Here is a 20,512-nt window from a genome sequence, read left to right on the forward strand (position 1 = left end):
TTACTTACAAAGTAGCTACTAAGGGCCCGGTAGGAATTGTTCTTCCCTTAACACACAGGGAAATCTAAGTCCAGAGAATGTAGAAGACTTGCTCAGAGTCGCATAGGACTGGTCTCTGGCTTTCACCTGGATCTCTGCTCAAAAGATTGTGTTCATTTTTTCTTACATCCAGAGTTTATAGAACTGTGGAATAAGAGAAAAGATAGTGAAGGCCAAGTAGCCCAGCCACCTTGCTTTAAAAGTAAGAAAACAGGCTGGGAGATGCGGAATTGATTGTGCCCAAGTCATGTTGGAAGTGTGTTTGCACAGCCCAGCCTAGATTTCCTGTACTCAAGAGCCAGTTTTCATGACCTCCAATGTGCTGGGCACAGTGTGTGGGCACTGTGTGCCAAATAGGAGCTATAGACGTGAGTAGATTTCAAGCCTTGTCCTAAAAAATTTTAGAATCCAATAGATTTCTTCAGTCCACTTGAATCGTTGCAATGAAACGGTGAGTGAAATGTTTTCTTCTAGGCTTTCTCTCTCATATCACCTTGCAGAGTCTATATCCATAAGAAAATAGCATATTGTTGCTTCATAATGGGTAATCTGTGTTGTCTTCGTTTTGTGAATTGCCAGCTAGCAGATACTTAGAAAGTTAACCACTCAGAGGCACATCGGTGACTCGGTCAGGTAAGCAGGTAAGTGTCTGGGTCTTGATAACCACTCAGGTTGTGATCTTACAATTGAGCCCCACACCGGGCTGTGTGCTGAGCAGATCCTGCTTGAGATTCTCTTTCTCCTACTTTCTCTTTGCCTCCCCTGCTCGTGCACAAGCTCTCTTCCTCTCTCTCTCTCAAAATAAATAAGAAACTTTTTTAAAAAGTTAACCACTCTGTGCAGACATACACAGATGAATCTTCCATTGAATTTCCCTAACCAAGATTCATTTCCAAACCAGGCACGGTAGAGATTTCTAAGAAAATAGGAACTGCTTCCTCTTCCCTTTCCCTTTGAAAGACTACAGTGTTTGTCACCCTGTATTTTATTTCTAGGACACAAAGATAATAGGATAAAGTGGGTGAGTTTTGGCTCAGGAAGTCACAGGTCTATCCCAGCTCCAAATCTCCCCCATGTTATTCCCACAGCTAAGGACTGAAGTGAGGCATGGCTACCCTGGGGTAGGCAGAGGACATTTGCCCTCATATTATTCAGCTCTCACCACTGGAGTTTCCGAGTCAGAATGCATTGTGCCTCTCATGGTCTCACCCTCCAGTTCAAAACTTTCCTGGTGATGATTGGTCATTGTTTACAGCTCCCTTTCTCTCCCCTCTATTGAAATGATTAGTCAGTCACCTCATTCCTATTTAATAATCCAGATGAACTGTGGGGTGTGGCTGGTTGGCTCAGTGGGTAAAACCTGTGACTCTTAATCTCAGGGTTGTGAGTTTGAGCCCCGTATTGGGCATGGAGTCTACCCAAAATAAAAATAAAAATAATAGTAATAATAATAATCCAGATAAATGGAGGTAGACCTAACAAAATGTTCTCTCAACCTCCCAGGTTTCTCAAAGAGCTCCTTATAGGAGCAAAAACTTGGATACATGCCTTGCCTAAGAAAAGAGGCCCCAAAGCTGCTAGAACACTGCTAACAAACACACATGAGAACATAGACCTTCAAAGAAATTAGACTGCAAGCCAGAAAATAATTTTAATGCAAAATAGCAAGGGCCACTCCACTTTGTCATTTTCCTTGCTCTTGCTCTACAGACGACTCCTTCCTGTGACTGTGAGCAGGTGGGAGGAGCAAGCTACGTTTCTAGAATGGCTGCCCATATGGGAGTCTCTCCTATTGGTAGCTTGCTCCTAGATCTGGAGGAATGCTAGTGTCCTGTAGATCTTGAAGTGGGAAATAATAAAATAATTTATGTGTGATTCATAGCCTCTACCAATCCCATCGCCTTCCTCGTTACGATCACAGGGCAGTTGCGTCATCCTTGGACACATGGGGACCCAACATTGCTTCTAAAGAACCTGCAAAATAAATACAGTATGAAAAAGGGGGACCTTGTTGGGAGTGGCAGGCTAGGGAAGAAGAGAGAGGAGCCTGGGTCTTTGAAAGTATTTCCTTTCTGGTTAAGGAACTAGCGACTGAAGGTAAGAGAAGGAGGGAGAATGGAGGAAGGAACAAGGAAAAATGTACCTTCTCTGCTGTGGGGCATCCTTTGCTGTTATTCATGTTGATATTCTTCATGGAGATCAGGGTGATGCTATCTTTCTCCCCATTAGCTGTAGAGCAGCTAGGGGTAGGAAAGAACATGGGTTGTCAACAGAGGAGCAGGAGGTCTATGTGGGGGTCAAAGAACTGTGAGGTCAAAAGTTGGAACTTTGAATGTTGTTTCTATAAACCTCTATTTTGGTGGTGGATTCTAATGACATGGGAGTGTGCTTTGAAGCCCAAAATACTTGTATTTAAATCTCAGTTTTAGGCGTACCTGAGTGGCTCAGGCTCAGTCATTTAAGCATTCAACTCTTGATTTCAGCTCAGGTCATGATCTCACAGTTTTGTGAGTTCAAGCCCTGCATCCTGCTCCTTGTTGACAGCACAGAGCCTGCTTGGGATTCTCTCTTCCTCTCTCACTCCTCCTCCCGTTTGTGCTCTCTCTTTCCCTCTCTGTCTCTCTCTCTCAAGATAAATAAGTAAACTTAAAATCTTAGTTTTACTACTTGCAACTTGTATGACCTTGACCAAGTTACAACTTAACTTCTTCAAGTCTCAATATTCTTAAATGTACAAAATGCAGTATATCCTCCTTGAAGAATTGCTGTAAGGATTTGAGATAATATTATAAAATATCCACCATAGTGCCTGGCACATATAAGGTGTTCAGTAAGTGGCTCCTTAAATAAGTGTTTTCTTATTTATTTATTTTTAAATGTTTATTTACTTTTGAGGGAGAGAGCACAAGCAGGGGAGGGGCACAGAGAGAGAGAGAGAGAAAGACAGAGAGGGAGACACAGAATAAAGCAGGCTCCAGGCTCTGAGCTGTCAGCAGAGAGCCTAACTCAGGCTGAACCCATGAACTGTGAGATCATGACCTGAGCCGAAGTTGCATGCTTAACCGACTGAGCCACCTAGACCTTCCCTAAGTGTTTTCTTATTTAAAGGGGTTTATTAGAATCTGAATGCCTACACTTTTCATTAATGGGTTATAGAGACATGGCTTATGTGCTGAAGAGTTCCAGTTTACTTCTTGTTACCTCATTGTTTCATTTTAGGGTCACCCCTTTCCTGCCCACCCCCAGCCCTGGCCTCAGTACAAGCTGTCAAGATTCTGTGCACGCTTGTGAGTGTGTGTATGAAGAAGGCAGGACGTGTCAGTTTTCTCTCAGAATGGCAGACTGAGACGTCCGATGGATGATTCCTCCCTTTCACCTCTGACAGTCTTACCTTTCGGATAACCCTGAACTCCCAGGTTTCTGGGGATCTGTAAAAAATCCAAAGGCACAGATTGGGCGGGGTCACATGCTGTAACCCAGAAAACCAGCCTGTCCCTTAAAGCCCACCCAAGTGGATTACCCTCCCATTTCATCAGTGGTGCTCATGTGCCATTCTTTTCCTCCACTACAGGCTCAGTGTCAATCCCAAAATGTAGCTCTGGGTCCCTCAGCAAAGGGGGGAAAGGGGAGGGGCCCTGAGCAGGGCATGTACCTTCTGACTCCTTGTTCTTCCGACACTTAAACCTTAGACTGACCACACTCACTAGGATGATCACCACAACCACCAGGATGACAATGAAGCTGATAACACCTGAACAGGAAGAAGGATGGTGTGAAGGAGGCAGAAGAGGGGTCAAAAGAGGGGCGATAGGAGTCCAGATCCCATTCCTGGCTAAGTGCTGTGTAGGCAGACTCTGAGAGCAAAGTGAATTCCCCTTCTCTGCCTAATGAATGAGCTCTCATCCAGCTGCCCCCAGCCAGAGTGAGCCCCCCAGCCCTGCCTCAGCCTCCCATAAGAACGTGGAACTCAGCAGAGCCCCAAAGAGCTGATGGGAGGGAGGGCCAGCGAAGCTCCTTCCCACCAGGGCCTTCTTCACAGCCAGACCCTCCTAGAACAAATAGGTGAGATTAAAAACTTGTGTTTCCAAACCCAGAGTCCACATCAGTTCAGGGATGGTGTCTCCTGCCTCTCTCCCCACCTTCTCCCCCCTCTTACCAAATGCAGCCACAGTGAGCACCGTCTCTGATGTGGGGCTGGGCAGGATGGTCGAGTCTTCCCTTGTCCTCAGGCTGACGGTGGTTGGTGTGGGAGGAACATTTTGAGAGGTGTCTAAAATGGAGTGGGGATGGGTGCATCAGCGAAGCGATTGGCATGTGCTACTAGAGAGAGAGAGCTAGCTCCCCTCCCACTTTCCTGGGTAAAGAACTGCAGAAAGAGCTCATGCCCTCCAAAAACGACTTCCTCCTTGCCACTCAGACCAGCTCTCGTGAGGATGGAGGTCAGAACTGGGTGATGTGGGTTCAGGTCAACTGCACTGCTGGTTGCTCGTTACTAGGTCCAGGGACTTCGGGCTTCCCCTGGTATTCTCCTCCCACCATCCCCTTGGGGCATTGTTAATAGTCCAGAGACAGGGAGCCAGAAGGGGCAAGGTAGAGCCATCTGTGTTTTGCCAAGGGTTGAAGTGGGAGGAGAAAAGCACACTGTATGTTTATCCCCAGGCACTAATGTAAGAAGCCGGGCAAAAGGCACACGTTTCTGGCCCTCTTAAAAGGTAGTATGATCACCTGTCTCTTCCGCCTCTTCAACTCCTTTTTTAAAATTATTTTATTTTTATTTTAACTGTTTTATTTATTTTTGAAAGAGAGAGAGGGCGCACAAGCCTGCGCACGAGTGGGGGAGGGGCAGAGAAGGGCGGGGGTGGGGGGTGGGGGAGGGACAAGGATCCGAAGCAGGTTCCGCGCTGACAGCAGTGAGCCCAATGCAGGGCTCAAACTCATGAGATCATGACCTGAGCTGAAGTCGGACTCTCAACTGAATGAGCCACCCAGACGCCTCTAAAAGGTTTTATTTTTAAATAATCTCTCTACCCCATGTGGAGTTTAAACTCATAACCTTGAGATCGAGAGTCTGAAGCTCCACCCATGGAGCCAGCCAGGCGCCCCCTATCTTCCACTCGTTGTACTACAGGTCCGATAGCTCTTCCATTTTCTTTTTTTTCTTTTTTTTTTTTTTTACAAATAGTTTATTGTCAAATTGGTTTCCATATAACACCCAGTGCTCATCCCCACAAGTGCCCTCCTCCATGCCCATCTCCCCCCTCCTCCCCACATCCATCAATTCTCAGTTTGTTTCTCGGCATTCAAGAGTCTCTCATGGTTTGCCTCTCTCCCTTTCCCCCACCATTTCCCCCCTTCTTCTCCCCCATGGTCCTCCGTTAAGTTCCTCCTAATCTTCCTATACGTCCACACCCTCACTGCCAAGTAAGTTTGTGAGTGTAAAAAAAAATCCCAGAGCCAAGGGTTAGGGTGAGAGAAAGGGTCAGAGTGCTCTTCACTGAGAGCATGGACAGGACATACTGCTACTACTTGGGACACCTGGGCCCGTGCCAGGAAACAGCAGGGCCAGAATGGAGGCGTCCACTCCCTCCCAGCTCTTTGCAGGCTCCTGTGTGCACCAAAAAGCATGTAGCCCTTGCCCAACCTCTTCTGCCTCCCTTTCCATCATTTTGGGTTCTACCTATCCGTTTCCCCTCCATGGCTTTGAAAGTCCCAAGTCCAGGCTCTTCTTACCTTCATGGTGACCAGGCCCAAGGCTCTGTCTCTACTTCCCCAAACCTCTCTCTCATTCCCAAACCAGGCCGCCACTGATGTGCATCCTGGCCCAGAGACGCCTCATCGAAGGGCAGAACCTGGGCCCCCTGAAGAAGGGAGAAGGACCCCAACCAGTCATGACCCAGTGCTTTTCACCCCCAGCCCCAAGTACTCACCAAGTCCTGGTGTGTACGTCTGTGTCTGGGACCCATTCAGGAAATGGGAGTGACCATCCACAGTGCTCGTGTTCTGTGTCCCGGATTTATTGGCTGCCTCGAGGACCTGTGAGACCTTCTCCGGAGCTGCTGTAGATAAGGAAGCCTTCGTGGGGTGCTCAGGGCCTTGGCCAGCATGTACACAGGGGACCCTCTTTAGTCCAAAATCCTCATTTTCTTTACTACTTTCAATTCCAGAAGGAGCCATCCTTTCTTCTATCTTGGCCTTTACCTGTACAGTTCCCACTGCCTCGAATATACCTTAGCACCCTCGACCTCACATCTTCCTCTGGTTAACTCCCTCTTGGGCCTCAGCTTCTGAGGAAACTCTAGCATGTCATCCCTGGCTCTCAAATCTGAAGATTTGCTCCCAAGAGCTGACATTTGTCCGGGCTCTTGCAGCACCTTCTTCTTCTTTTAAAAAAATTTTTTTTAACATTTTATTTATTTTTGAAAGAGTGAAAAAGACAGACTGTGAGTGGGGGAGGGGGAGAGACAGAGGGAGACACAGAAATCTGAAGCAGGTTCCAGGCTCTGAGCTGTCAGCACAGAGCCCAACACAGGGCTCAAACCCATGAACTGCGAGATCATGACTTGAGCTGATGTTGGATGCTTAACCGACTAAGCTACCTAAGTGCTCCTCTTATAGCACCTTCTGCTTTTGCTCATCACAGCCCTTCCCACCCTGCTTTGTGGTTGTCAGCATGAGGTCCTGTTTACTTGTCTTCATCCACGGGTCTGATTCCTCACTGGGCCCTTCCTGGAGGGCATCTGGATCAGAGCAGCAGAGTACCTGGGGTCTCAGCACTTGCCAGAGGGCTCAACCTGCTCAGCTCTGAGGAAGGGCTGTCTCTTGCAAGGGCAGAAGCAAGGGGAGGTGGAAGAGGGTAGGTTTAGTGACACCACACTCCCTCACCTACTTAAGAACCCTTGAGTTCCAAGCAGGTCTGAAGGACTGGAGGGGGTTAGGCAAAGGGAAGGGACTGGCCCCTCTGCAGCCACACTTACTCACCTGTATTGGAAGAAAGTGGCTCTGTGGTCAGACTTTGGCTGCTGAAGGCTCCTGAAACAAATCATCTGAGGGTGAGGGTCGCTGCCTCCTATTGCTCTGTCTCCCTCTCTTCTTGTAGCTGGAGTCTTCTAGTCCTTCTCCTTGTCCCACCCCCAAACCCCAGCCATTCACTTCCCTCCTCTTTCAAGGCACATGTGACTGGGCCATGCTGAAATACATCCAGAGATGAGCTCAGCCTTGGATGTCCTGAGAGCTCTGGCCCCAGCCCTCGTCACCTGAGATCTATGCTCCTCTCACCCTTCCTTAGCTGCCAGGCCTAAATGCCAGAGTAGGCCCTGTGTGTTTGGTCTTACCCTGAAGGCTAGGAGTAGGCTGGGAGTGGTGGCCTGCAAGAGAAAGCAAAAAACACTTTGACTATCTTGATGAATCTCTTGCCCAGTGCAGAGCCCACAGAAGAATCCAGGCTTTCCAAGCCTCCCATGCTGGAAGACAGACACACTCAGCAGAGGGCTGAAGGATGTGGCTCTAGCTCACAGTGCTGGCTTCCTCTAACCACGTCTCAATAGCACCATCACCACCACCTCATGATTCAGTGTTCCAGAGTCCTTTCTGTCTCTTTAATCCTGTGTGGGTTTTATACCAACCTGACATGAGGTCAGGCGAAGGTTATTTCAAACTAGTGATTTGTCCAAGGACAAAGGGCCAGTGACCTGCTACATCTAGATAAGGACCTAGGACTCCAGCTCTGTAGGCTGATGTTCTTTGCTACACTACCACTCAGCCACCCATTTTCCCTGTGCATACTGTCATCTTGATCCTGCCTCAAGGGTAGGGGATGGAAAGATGGGGTGAATAAAATGAGGTTAGGGGTTGGGGTTGGTATCTGGATTGTCTCTCCACCCCCTCCACCTGGAGGTAGGGGCCCACACAGCAAGTCAGTTCTCAGGTATAGATAGGAGCCAGGGAATCTCTAGAATAAGCGGCCAATTTTACTCTCACTGGTAGAGGCTACTTCAGAGATGGCTGTTTTTGGCCAAACCCAGGTAGAAGCTAGTTACCAGGAGGCCTCAGTCAGAAGCCCTCGTTGGCTTTTTTTTTTTTATGTACATGTGTATGCCTCTGGGCCTGTGTGCCCATATGTGTGTCCCCTGTGTGTATGGGACCTGAAAGGTCAGATTGTGTTTGCTCATTTTCCACAGTGAAATCATTCTTGAAACCTATGAACAATGTGAAAGGAAAACAACGTGGGGAAGTGGAGCCGCCCAGCTGGGTTCCCGTCCCTCTGCTGCTGGGACTATAGCCTCTGGCCTGGCCCTTGGGCTCCCAGGCCCCTCAGCCACAGGGAAGCCCCAAGCCCGGGCCTGGGCAGACAGAGGCAGCTGGGAGCCAGGGCCCCCACAGCCTGTGGAGGCTTGCTGGACTGTTTATTTTCCTTAGCCATTGCCTTCCTCCATGGGGCTATCACTCGATGGTATGGAATTAATCGTTTCCAAGCCCAAGCTTGCCCAAATCCTGACTGTGTTTTTCCAGGGTCACCGGTCTCTGGTAGTCCCACCTGCTCATTGAGTGGGGTGTCAGAGGGAAATTACAACTTGTAGGTGCCTGAGGCTAGATAGAACTCTTCCCAGCTGAAAATGACCCTGGAAGAACACTTTCAAGGCACATCCAGAAAACACCTATCAGTTACTGATCAAGCATGTCTAAGGTACCATCTAAGTTCTATAAGGTTATGATGTCAGCTTTTAGTGGGTGGACACCATGCACTGCCTCCCACGTAGCTGAAAACAAAACTAGTGTCTTGGAAGGAGTTCCAAAGTCACAAGCTCCAAGTTCCACTAGCCTGTTCTCTGTCTTCTGGCCCTGTCCCCTGACCAGAACTTTCCATCACCAGTAGATTGCTGTGTGAGTCCAAGAGGGGACTTCAGACACATCTGTTTCTACAGGCCATGGTACCTCCGACTGCTGGGCAGAAGAACTCCGGCCACAGAGATTTCTTATTTTCCTGTCTCCCTTCCCTAATCCCTACCTGCTTCATGACCTTCTAGCCTCTTCTTCCTCCCCATCCACCAACCTCCTCCCCTGTTTCCCTTGGCAGCATAATTTAATAGTTGAAAATCACAGCTTTTGGAGTCTGGCAGGTTTGAGTTCAAGTTCTGACTCTACCACATACTGTCTGACCTGGGCCTCAGTCTTCTCTTCTTTAAAGTGAAAATGACTTTCATACCTCATGAGTGGTTGTTAGGACAAGAAAACTCAAATGGTAGACTTTTTTTAAATTGTTGCCCCATTCTTTCCAACCCTCCAACCCTCCAAGTCTCTGTGGATCCAAGTCAACTCACCTTGTGGGCCTGAATATCCTCAAAAGGGTTCATCTAAGGAGACAGTAAGTATGCCGTGATCTTGGGATGACTCAGGAGGCAAGTGTGGTTTATGTAGAGTTTAACACAGGGCATTCTCAGCCCTGCCATTTGCCTGGAACAGTGCTCCCTCATGAGTCTCACCTTTTAAACTCCTCCTCTGCCATTTCTGCATTTTCTACAATGGCCTAGTGCCCCAGCCCCAGATCAAGTGTGCAACTCTGCCCCCACCCCTGGGGTGGGGGGCAATCAGAGTTTTACCCCAAGTCTATGGGCTTCTAGAGAAAGGTCTGACCTTTCCAGGAGACAGAGTATCAGAACTCAGGCCCTCTCGCCTCTCCCCGCCGCCCCCCAAGAAAGGGCCATCCTCTCTCCATCCAAGCACTTTGCACTCTTTTCTGCTAGTCTTCAACAGAGGACTCATGGAGAGTGAGGTGGGGGTGGGGAAGGGATGACCAAAGGGAAGTTGCTGCCCTGTGAGTCAGAATCTCCTGGATTTGTCATGGTTCCCAGCAACTGCTCCCTAACTAGAGCACCCCTTATGAGCTGCTTTACCATTCATCAACTCACAGAATCCAGTCTCAGAGGTGTTTCCATTCATCTCCTCCGGAGGTCATCTTATCCAGCCCCCGGCCCAGGATGTTGTATACATCCTCTCTGGCAAATAGTTCTTTGTCTCTATCCTGAGTCCCTCTTGCTGTGATTTGAGCTTAAAGTCAACATTTGGAATTCCCAGGTTGTTATTCCTCATGTGAAAGAAGAAAAAGGATCATCTATAAAGCCCTAGGTACACGTAGTTTTGTGCTAGAACACCCTGGAAGGAACTTTCTGGCCTCAGTCTCATACCAAGACAGCCAATGCCCACATTTCGGGAGGCCAGCCTCTATGGGGGCCCCAGTTCACCCTGGAAATTTTCCCACAAAAAGATTTAGCCACATATCTACTTTACCTTTGCCTGGTAATGACCACCCCATCCCCCCAGTTCAACTGGCTCCCTTCCTGAGAAGAGTCTGGAATTTCCCTTGGGCTCAGGCCTGGATGGAGAGCATGAGAGGCATACACTGTGAAGGATGGACAGGCGCCCAGGATTGCCTGCCGCCAGAGAGGAACTGCTGAAACTGAGTGGCAAATGCCTCTTACCTTGGAGTAGGAGGAGGCTGAGGATCGTCCAGCACAGCTGTGTGGCTCTGACCGTCCCCATGTCAGCTGGGTCTGTGGCGGACAGACAGCCACTCCACGCTGGCTCTGTCCATAGTGGAGAAGAGAGAGGGAGTGCTGGGGCGGGGTGGGGGGTGGGGGCTGGCTCTCTAGCAGCTTCCTGTCAAAGAATAGAAGGAAACAGATTGGGACTGGCTCCAGGGGCCCTGGTCAGCCCGGCAGCCCAGATGAGGATGTAAGGCTGAGTGGCTCTCACTCTCCTTGGGGCTCTGGAGCAAGCTAGAGTCACTATGGTGTCCTCCGGGGCCTTGATACAAACATCAGTGATGACAAAGTGGCTCTGTGACCCCTCTCTTTTCCTCTGAGGGGTCCATCAGGTCCCTCCATGATAGAGGCCAGCCAGCCGCCCATGCTTTGTAGACTCTGAGTGCTTCATACTCTCCTCCCTCGTCGGGACTCCCAGCATCTTTCAGGGATGCCTTACAAACACTGTGATTCTTCTGTTGTTGTTGTTATTGTAAGTAATCTCTACAACCCAAGTGGGGCTTGAACCTACAACTCTGAGATCAAGAGTCACATGCTCCACCGACTGAGCCAGGCCGGTGCCCCTATTGTTATTTTTTTTTTAAGTTTATTTATTTATTTTGAGAGAGAGAGCAGCGGAGGGGCAGAGAGAGAAAGAGAGAGAATCCCAAGCAGTGTCTGCAATGTCAGTGCAGAGTCCAATGCAGGGCTCGAACTCATGAAGGGCTCGAACTCACGAATCATGAGATCATGACCTGAGGTGAAATCAAGAGTCAGACGCTCAACGGCTCAAACAGCTGAGCCAGGCAGATGCCCCCTTACTGTTATTCTTAGTAGAAAAACAAGAGGACTACATATCTTTAAGAAAAAAATTTTTTTAATGTTTGTTTATCTTAGAGAGAGAGAGAAAGAGAGAGAGCATGAGCGTGTGAGGGGCAGAGAGAGAAGGAAACACAGAATCCAAAGCAGGCTCCAGGCTCTGAGCTGTCAGCACAGAGCCTGCCTCAAGGCTCAAACTCATGAACTGTGAGATCATGACCTGAACTGAGTGAGCCACCTAGGTGCCCCAAGAGGTCTACATTTCAAACCTCTCCCTCCTTAGCTCTGCCCTCTCCTGGGGTCAGATGTTCCCTGTGTTCCAGTAGCACCCTGTCTTTAGCATCCATCCTGTGGCACTCTCTTGTGCACGTGAAGGCCAGCATTGTCACTTTTCAGTATCCCTAGGACCTGGCACAATGCCTAAGGTATAGTAGGTCTTCAGCATATATTTACTGAACTAAACTCAAAAGCTTTAAGAACAGGGAAATGTTACACACAATCCTACCTAAATAGAATTTTATCATATTGTGGATTTCCTTCTACTCCTATGCATTCCAGACAGTGATGATATGCACATCTATATGCAATCATTTATATGATTAGTATCCTTCTCTCCCTTATTTTGTAATTTTTAAATATTTTTTAATAATGTTTATTTTTGAGAGAGAGAGAGAGAGAGAGAGAGAAGGTGAGTGGGGGAGGAGCAGAGAGAGAGAGGGAGACACAGAAGCAGGCTCCAGGCTGTGAGCTGTCAGCAGAGAACCCAACTCAGGGCCCAAACTCATGAATCTCAAGATCATGACTTGAGCCAAAGTCAGATGTTTAACCAACTGAGCTACCCAGGTGCCCCAATTTTTTAGTAAATATTTTATTTTTAATTTTTTAAATGTTTATTTTTGAGAGAGAGAGAGAGAGAGTACAAGCAGGGGAGGGTCAGGGAGAGAGAGAGAGAGAGAGAGAGAGAATCTGAAGCAGGCTCCAGGCTCTGAGCTGTGAGCAGAGCCTGATGTGGGGCTCAAAACCACATGAGATCATGACCTGAGCCAAAGTAGGATGCCCAATTGACTGAGCCACCCAGGTGCCCCTAAATATTTTGTTTCAGAGTGCTTGTTTGGCTCAGTCAGTAGAGCATGTGCCTCTTGATGTCAGGGTCATGAGTTCAAGCCCCATGTTGGGCCTGGAACTTACTTAAAAAACAATAGAGGTACCTGGGTGGCTCAGTTGGTTGAGTATCCAAATTTGGTTCAGGTCATGATCTCATAGCTTGTGAGTTTGATCCCTATATGGGGTTCTCTTCTGTCAGAACAGAGCCCACTTCAGATCCTCTTCTCTGCCTCTCTCTGCCCCCTCCCCACTCACTCACTTTAGCGCTCTCTCTCTCTCTCTCGCTCTCGCTCTCGCTCTTGCTCTCGATCTCGCTCTCAGCCCCCCCCCTGCTCGGGCACATGCTCTCTTTCAAAAATAGATTAACATTTAAATAAATAAATAAATAAATGTTTTATTTTGAAGCGATCACAAATGTACAGAAAAGTTGGAAGTACAAGAAATTTTTCTCCCCCCTAAACATTTGAGAGTAAATTGCCCCATCAGTCCCAAATACTTGAGTATGTATTTCCTACACAAGGACAGTCTCCCACATAATCACAATCATCAAAATTGGGAAATTTATATTGGCCACCTAATCCTCAGGTCTTATTCAAACTTTGGCAATTGCCCCAATAATGTCCTTTATAGCAAAAGGTTCCAGTCTGGAATTACTCACTGTATGTCTCTTTAGTCTCCTTCAATCTGGAACAGTTCCTCAGTTTTTCTTTGACTTTCAACCTTGATACTTTTGAAGGTTACAGTCATTTTGTGGCGTGTCCCTCATTTGGGTTTGTCTGTGTCCCTCTCTTTGCATCCTATCAACTGATGCGTGATTTTGATTTGTTCCATTGCTCAGGATGTTCATTTGATCACTTGCTTACGGTGGTATCTATCAGCATACTAGTTTCCTGTGGCTACCCTAACAAATTACCATAAACTAGGGGCTTAAAACAACAGAAATTGGGGCATCTGGGTGGCTCAGTCGGTTAAGCGTCCACCTCTTGGCTTCGGCTCAGGTCATGATCTCATGGTTAGTGAGATCAAGCCCCAAGTCGGGCTCAGTACAGAGCCTGCCTGGAATTCCCTCTCTCTGCCCCTCCCCTGCTCTCTCTCTCTCTCTCTTAAAATAAATAAATAAACTTAAAAAGAAAACAACATAAATTTATTCTCTCCCAGTTCTAGAGTCTAGAAGTCAAAATCAAAGTGTTGTGCTATATTCCCTCCCAAAGCTCTAAGGAATATCTTTTCCTTGCTTCTTCCAGCTTCCTGTGGCTGTTGGGCAATCCTTGGCTTGTGGCCACATCACTTTAGTCTCTGCCTCTGTCTTCACATTACCTTCTCCTTTATGTGTCTCTTACAAGGACACTTGTCACTGAATCTAGTGACTGTCTGGATAATCCAAGATGACCTCCTTATTCCCAAATCGAAGATGACCTCCTTATTCTCAAATTCTTAACTTGGTTACATCTATGAGTACTCTTTTTCCATGCAAGGTAACATTCACAGGTTCTAGGTATTCAAATATGGATTTATTTTTGTGGAAGCCACCCTTCAGCCACTGTAGCTAGTTTTCTCTATTTTAAAATTACTCTTTTTAGGACACCTGGTAGCTCAGTAGATTAGAGTCCAACTCTTGATCTTGCTTCAGGTCATGATCTCACCAAGCTCTGCCCAGTACAGAGCCTGTTTGGGATTCTATGTCTCCCTCTCTCTCTGCCCCTCCCCTGCTCATGCTCTCTCTCTCTCTCTCTCTCTCTCTCAAAATAAATAAATACACTTAAAAAAATAAGCTCTTTTCCCCTTTGTAATTAAGTACTTATCTCTAAGTAAGTACTTTGAAATATGTAAATATTTCACATTAAAATAATTTATAATTTTTATGCTCAGATTGTCCCCATTTTGGTCACTAGGAGCCCTTTCAAACTGGCTTTCATGTCCTTTGACATATCTCCATCATTCTTTGAGCACTTGCTTACTTTCTGGCATAACAAGACATTCCATGTTCATCTTGCGCCCAACCTTGGAATCAGCTATTTCTCTAAGGAGCCCTAGTCTATTTTAGTGGCAAATGGCATTTAGAAACTGAAGGCCAAGGGGGGGAAAAAAAAGGAAAAAAAAAAATCTGAAAACTGAGATCCAGACAGTTGACATGCTCATTGTTACTAGGGGATAGCTTCTCCGAGGCCTTTCTCTCTCTCCTCTTTTTTTATTGTTTATTTTAGAGAAAGAGAGAGAGTGTGCACACACACAGGGAGAGGGCAGAGAGAGAGGGAGAGAGAATCTGAAGAGGGCTCTGCACTGACAACAGAGAGCCCCACGCGGAACTCAAGTTATGAGATCATAACTTGAGCAAAGTTGTTCACTTAACCAACTGAGCCACCCAGTTGCCCCTCAAAGATTCTTCTCTTAAATATGGCTCTTTTTTTTTTTTAAATGTTTTATTTATTTCTAGGAGAGAGAGAGAGAGAGCGTGAGCAGGGGAGGGTCAGAGAGAGAGGGAGTCACAGACTGAAACAGGCTCCAGGCTCTGAGCTGGCAGTCAGCACAGAGCCCGACGCGGGGCTCGAACCCACGAACCGCGAGTACATGACCTAAGCGAAAGTCGGACGCTTAACCGACTAAGCCACCCAGGCGCCCCTTAAATATGGCTCTTATTATCCTTATTTAATCACTCCCCCTTGCAGCTAACCTCCCATCTCAATGCCACCCCTCATGGATACCTTCCACTCAGGTTCTGATGCTTCACTCTGTGCCCTACCTCACTCCTCCTGTGCTCTGACACCCTTCTCCAGTCCTCTGGGACTCCCCCACACTCCCACAGGCACATTGTCTAACTTGTTCTGCCTCACTTTGAGGACTGAACTATTCCAGAAATAAAGGGTAAAGAAGAGAAGGAGGGTCTTTCCCTTTCTTTTCAAATAATTAGCGCTTTCTCCTAACTCACAGTCTTCACAGTGATTAGTTTGAATGTCAATGTATTTACTATTTTGTGGTCTATTTAACCACCTCCCTGTTTTTGAACATTAAAAAAAAATTAATGTTTGTTTTAGAGAGAGAGAGAGGGGGAGAGAGAGAGAGCATGAGCATGGGTTTTGAACTCATGAACTGTGAGATCATGACCTGAGCTGAAGTTGGATGCTTAACCATCTGAGCCATCCAGGCACCCCTCTTTTTGAATATTTAAGGTGCTTCCATTTTTTATGACTGATACTGCCATAAACAGCTGTAGGGTTATCACATGGTTATTGTTATTGTTGTTTTAGCCATTCTAATAAGTATGTAGTTTTTACTGTGTTTTTTTTTAACAGATTTATTGAGATATAATTCACATACTGCTTGACCGACTGAGCCACCCAGGCACCCCAATAACTTACAAACTACTAAAGGCTGAAGGTCTGGGTCTCCTCAGAATTCATAAATCCTGGCTGCCAAGGAGATGATTTTAGAAAGTGGGAACTTTGGGAGAGGATTATGTCATAAGGGTGGTGCCCTCATCAGTGGGATTACTGCTCTTATAAAAGAGACTGCTGAGAGCTAGCTTGCCTCTCTGAGCCATGTGGGGACATATGTGAGGCATCCCTCACCATGATCAGTTTTATTTTTTTTTAAATTTTAAATAGTTTATTGTCAAGTTGATTTCCATATAACACCCAGTGCTCATCCCACAAGTGCCCTCCTCCATGCACATCACCCCCTTCCCCTCTCCCCCATACCCATCAGTCCTCAGTTTGTTCTCAACATTCAAGAGTCTCTCATGGTTTGCCTCCCTCCCTCTCCCCCACTTTTTTTCCCCTTCTTCTCCTCCACGGTCCTCCGTTAAGTTCCTCCTAATCCTCCCATACGTGTAAACATATGGTATCTGTCCTTCTCTGCCTGACTTACTTCGCTCAGCATAACACCCTCAAGTTCCATCCATGTTGCTACACATGGCCAGATTTCATTCTTTCTCATTGCCATGTAGTATTCCATTGTATCTTGATCCATTCGTCTGTTGATGGACACTTAGGCTCTTTCCATGTTTTAGCTATTGTAGAGAGTGCTGCTATGAACATTAGGGTACATGTGCACCTATGCATCAGCAATACTGTATCCCTTGGGTAAATTCCTAGCAGTGGTATTGCTGGGTCCTAGGGAGTTCTACTGTTAATTTTTTGAGGAATCTCCACACTGTTTTCCAGAAGGGCTGCACCGGTTTACATTCCCACCAACAGTGTAGGAGGGTGCCCGTTTCTCCGCTTCTTCGCCAGCACCATGATCAATTTTAAAACATTTTCATTACTGGAGTGACTGGCTGGCTCGAGTAGCACATATGACTCTTGATCTTGGGGCTGTGAGTTTTAGCTCCACACTGGTACTGAGATTACTTAAAAATAAAATCTTGAGGGCACCTGGGTGGCTCAGCCGGTTAAGCATCCAGCTTCAGTTAAGGTCGTGATCTCATGGTTGTGGGTTCGAGCCTCCCGTTAGGCTCTGTGCTGACAGCTAGCTCAGAGCCTGGAGCCTGTCTTTGGATTCTGTGACTCCCTCTCTTTCTGCCCCTCCCCTGCTCACACTGTCTCTATCTCTTTCTCAAAAATAAATAAAACATTTAAAAAATAAATAAATAGGGGCATCTGGGTGGCTCAGTCGGTTGGATGTCCAACTTTGTCTCAGGTCATGATCTCACAGCTCGTGGGTTCGAGCCCCGTGTCGGGCTCTGTGCTGACAGCTAGCTCAGAGCCTGCAGCCTGCTTCAGATTCTGTATCTGCCTCTCTCTCTGACCCACCCCTGCTCACGCTATCTCTCTCTGTCTCTCAGAAATAAATTAAAAAAACATTTAAAAATTAAAAATTAAAATAAATAAATAAATAATAAAAAGAAATCTTGAGACACTTGGGTGGCTCAGTTGGTTAAGCATCCAACTTCGGCTCAGGTCATGATCTCACAGTTTTTGAGTTTGACCCCAGCATTAAGCTCTCGACTGTCAGCATGGATCCTGCTTCAGATCCTCTGTTCCCTTCTCTCTCTGCCCCTCCCCAACTTGCATTTCTCTCTCTCTCTCTCTCTCTCTCTCTCAAAAATAGACATTAAAAAATAAAATCTTTTTAAAAATGAGGAAAAAAATAAAATCTTTTCAAAAAGCCATACACACACACACACACACACACACACACACACACACACACACACACATTTGCATTACTCCACAGAGAAATCCCATACCCTTTTAGATTTAGAGCTTTTAATGAGAAGGCTGAAAATATGTGGTTGAGATGGGTAGCTCCTTCTCTCAGCCTATTTCCAGTGACCAGAGTTTAAGATGAGCCCCAAAAGGCAGCCAACTCCCAGACCTCCCCTCTCATGGCCACTTTCTTCTGGCTTGCTCAGAAGTTCCACACAAGGTGGTCTCAGCTCCCTTGGCAGGCTCTTCACCATTGGCTTCCTTCAGTGAGGCCAGAGTGAGGGAGGAAGACATGCTCCTTGCTGTCCTTAAGTAGATACGGCCACTTCCACCTATCCTGGGGAGCTGGAAAAGGGAACTGACCCCAATGTACAGAGCTGAGTGAGGGGCCTCCAGCCCAGAGAGGTAGTGGTGAAGAGGACCCCAAAATCTTTTCATTTGTGGTTCTAGTGCTCAAATATGAAAGCCTGGGCTTTTCTTCTCTGAAAGAAGAGCAGATTCTTGATTTTAGAACCTGAACCCATCCAAGAGGCTCCATGACAACAAAAAGCCAAAAAGACCCTGAAGGAGTAAGTCACTGAACACTTGTCGTGACTGAGAAGTGCCGTCCCCGTCAGTGGAGGATGAGTACTAACAAACCGCCAGGACTAAGGACAGGATGTGGGTGGGGGATTCTTCCAGTTTCCAGTTTTATTCAGCGACTTTTGTCCAGCACCTGCTATGTAGTACCAGGCACTGTGATGAACTCTGGGACACAAACTGGAATGCCCTGATGGGGTTCAGGAGATAGGAAGAAAAATGATCCCCCACATACCTGTAACATAAGACAAAGGACGACAAATGTCACAAGTGAAGGGAAAAAAAATGTACTGCTATAGGATTTAAGGAAAAGAAAGAAAGCTACTTCAGTATAGTGGGATGAAGAAGATATTCCTGGCAGAGGTGATACTTGAACAAAGCCATAAATGATGGCTAAGGTTTAGATGGTGGGAATGAGGAAAGGCAATCACAACAGTGAGCACAGAGATGGAAAAGTAAAAGAAGGTTGGGACAATAGTCTAGACCCAAAAGTTCTATCCCCTTATCCTTTCTGAGGCCCGTTAGGAGACAGTCCAAGAATGATGAGGGAGGGAAAGGGGAGGTTAGGCATCAGGAGGATCAGGAAGTGGGCTTTTGGATTCAGGGACTGGAGCCCAGTGGTGGTGTCTGTGAGAGCAATGGGGCATGTGTCTTGAGGAAGCAGGAAGCAAAGAGCAGTGGCTGAAGCACTGGACTGTGCCAGAATCCACTTTGTCTCTGGCTGAGGTCTAAGTGGACTAGTGTGGGACATCCAGAGCCTTGGATGGCATTGGGAGGAGTCAGCCTCCTAGCTGGCTTCAAGGCCAGCCAGACACTGATCTCACTCAATTGGCAGATAAGGTCCACAGCCCAGTGACCTGGGCTTAGGTGAGCCTGGAGATCTGAGTGGGGTCCCTGAATGTCAGAGTGTGGAACAGCTTGGCTGAGAGTCAAGGAATCAAGAGGCTACATCTTGCCTCCTGAGATCAAGCCACTGGGTGAGGAGAGTTCCCAGGGGTGTCCTGGTCTCCAGACTGGAATGGAGGGTGGTACAGGCACATCAAGGAACAGAATGAGAGATGACTGGTTTTGGCTCAGGTCATGATCTTGCAGTTCATGAGTTCAAGCCCCAATGACAGTGTGAAGCCTGCTTGGAATTCTCTCTCTCTCCATCTCTCTATCTGCCCTTCCCCTTCTCATGCTCTCTCAAAATAAATAAATAGACTTTAAAAAAATTAAGATTTTATTTTTGAGTAATCTCTACACCCAATGTGGGGCTTCCACTTACAACCCTGAGATCAAGAGTCACATGCTCTACCAACTGAGCCAGCCAGGTGCCCCTGGTGAGCACTTTTTGTGACTTGAACACATGGAAGCACACACATTCTCAAATGAAATTACATTCAGACAAATGCAAAGAGACATATAGAATTCATATTTGTAAAAACCAAAGAAGAAAAAACCCAAAGAGAAAAAATGCCTTGCACAGGAGTGATTAACATCACATTCAACAATATGGTTATCCATGGGATAAGAAGGAAAGGAGAGGTCAAGGAGTGGGGCTTCTAGTTTTTTGTAATATTTTAGTTTTAAAAAAAATTTTAAGGGGTGCCTCGGTGGTTCAGTCAGTTAAGCATCCAACTTTAGCTCAGGTCATGATCTCACTGCTCATGGGTTTGAGCCCTGCGTTGGGCTCTGTGCTGACAGCTCAGAACCTGGAGCCCACTTTGGAATCTCTCTCTCTCTCTCTCTGCCCCTCCCCGACTTGTTCTCTGTCTGTCTCTCAAGAATAAATAAACATTAAAAAAAATTTTTTTTTAACTTTTTTGAAATGAATGTAACAGACTATTGAGATGGACAGATCTGGTGGCTGGGGCAGAGATTTAGTATATTATAGTCTACAATTTCCAGTGTGTTTGAGATACTGCATTTTTTTTTTTTAAATCAAAGAAACAGTGACTTCAGGAAATCAATTGGGGTGGGGAGTCAGCATGTCATGGTGGAGGGTGGGGAGTGGTGGGGTGCTGGCAAGGTGTCTGGGATCTGGTGGAGGAGGAGTAGGCAGGCCGACCCAGGCTCCTGAAGCTGGCAGGGGGCATGAAGGGAAGTGCCAAGATCAAGGTCTGATTACAGTTCACTGCTGGAACAAGGGAGTCCTAATATTCACGAAAGTGAAAGCGCGGGAGAGACGTTGAGGGTGTGTGTGCAGAGGGTGTGTGCCTGGTAAACCCCACAGACGTGGCAGCTCCGGGTAGGGACCAGGCTGGGGTGGCAGGCTCTTCTTTGTCCTACTGGCTGCCAGTCCCCAAGGAGCTTTGCACCAGGCGGACA

The 20,512-nt window shown here is 47.0% G+C and overlaps 1 protein-coding gene across 2 annotated transcripts; it reads right to left on the bottom strand.

The window, feature by feature from the left end:
• Positions 1-1,671: 1,671 nt before the first annotated feature.
• Positions 1,672-10,633, bottom strand: ECSCR (endothelial cell surface expressed chemotaxis and apoptosis regulator). 2 transcript variants are annotated; one of them, XM_039252765.1, is made up of 9 exons: positions 10,515-10,633; positions 7,371-7,403; positions 7,018-7,068; positions 5,967-6,092; positions 4,196-4,309; positions 3,692-3,790; positions 3,431-3,467; positions 2,183-2,279; positions 1,672-2,013 (listed from the first exon to the last, which is right to left on the bottom strand). In XM_039252765.1, exons 1-9 carry the CDS (start codon positions 10,573-10,575, stop codon positions 2,005-2,007), a joined length of 627 nt encoding a protein of 208 aa, XP_039108696.1. In that variant the 5' UTR covers positions 10,576-10,633; the 3' UTR covers positions 1,672-2,004. The 2 variants fall into 2 exon arrangements, with proteins under 2 accessions (XP_039108696.1, XP_039108694.1); XM_039252763.1 differs by having other exon boundaries at positions 5,967-6,095.
• Positions 10,634-20,512: the final 9,879 nt, after the last annotated feature.

Source organism: Hyaena hyaena, unplaced genomic scaffold, assembly GCF_003009895.1.
Source record: "Hyaena hyaena isolate Hyena2069 unplaced genomic scaffold, ASM300989v1 scaffold_426, whole genome shotgun sequence".
In the NCBI taxonomy this organism is placed as follows: domain Eukaryota; kingdom Metazoa; phylum Chordata; class Mammalia; order Carnivora; family Hyaenidae; genus Hyaena; species Hyaena hyaena.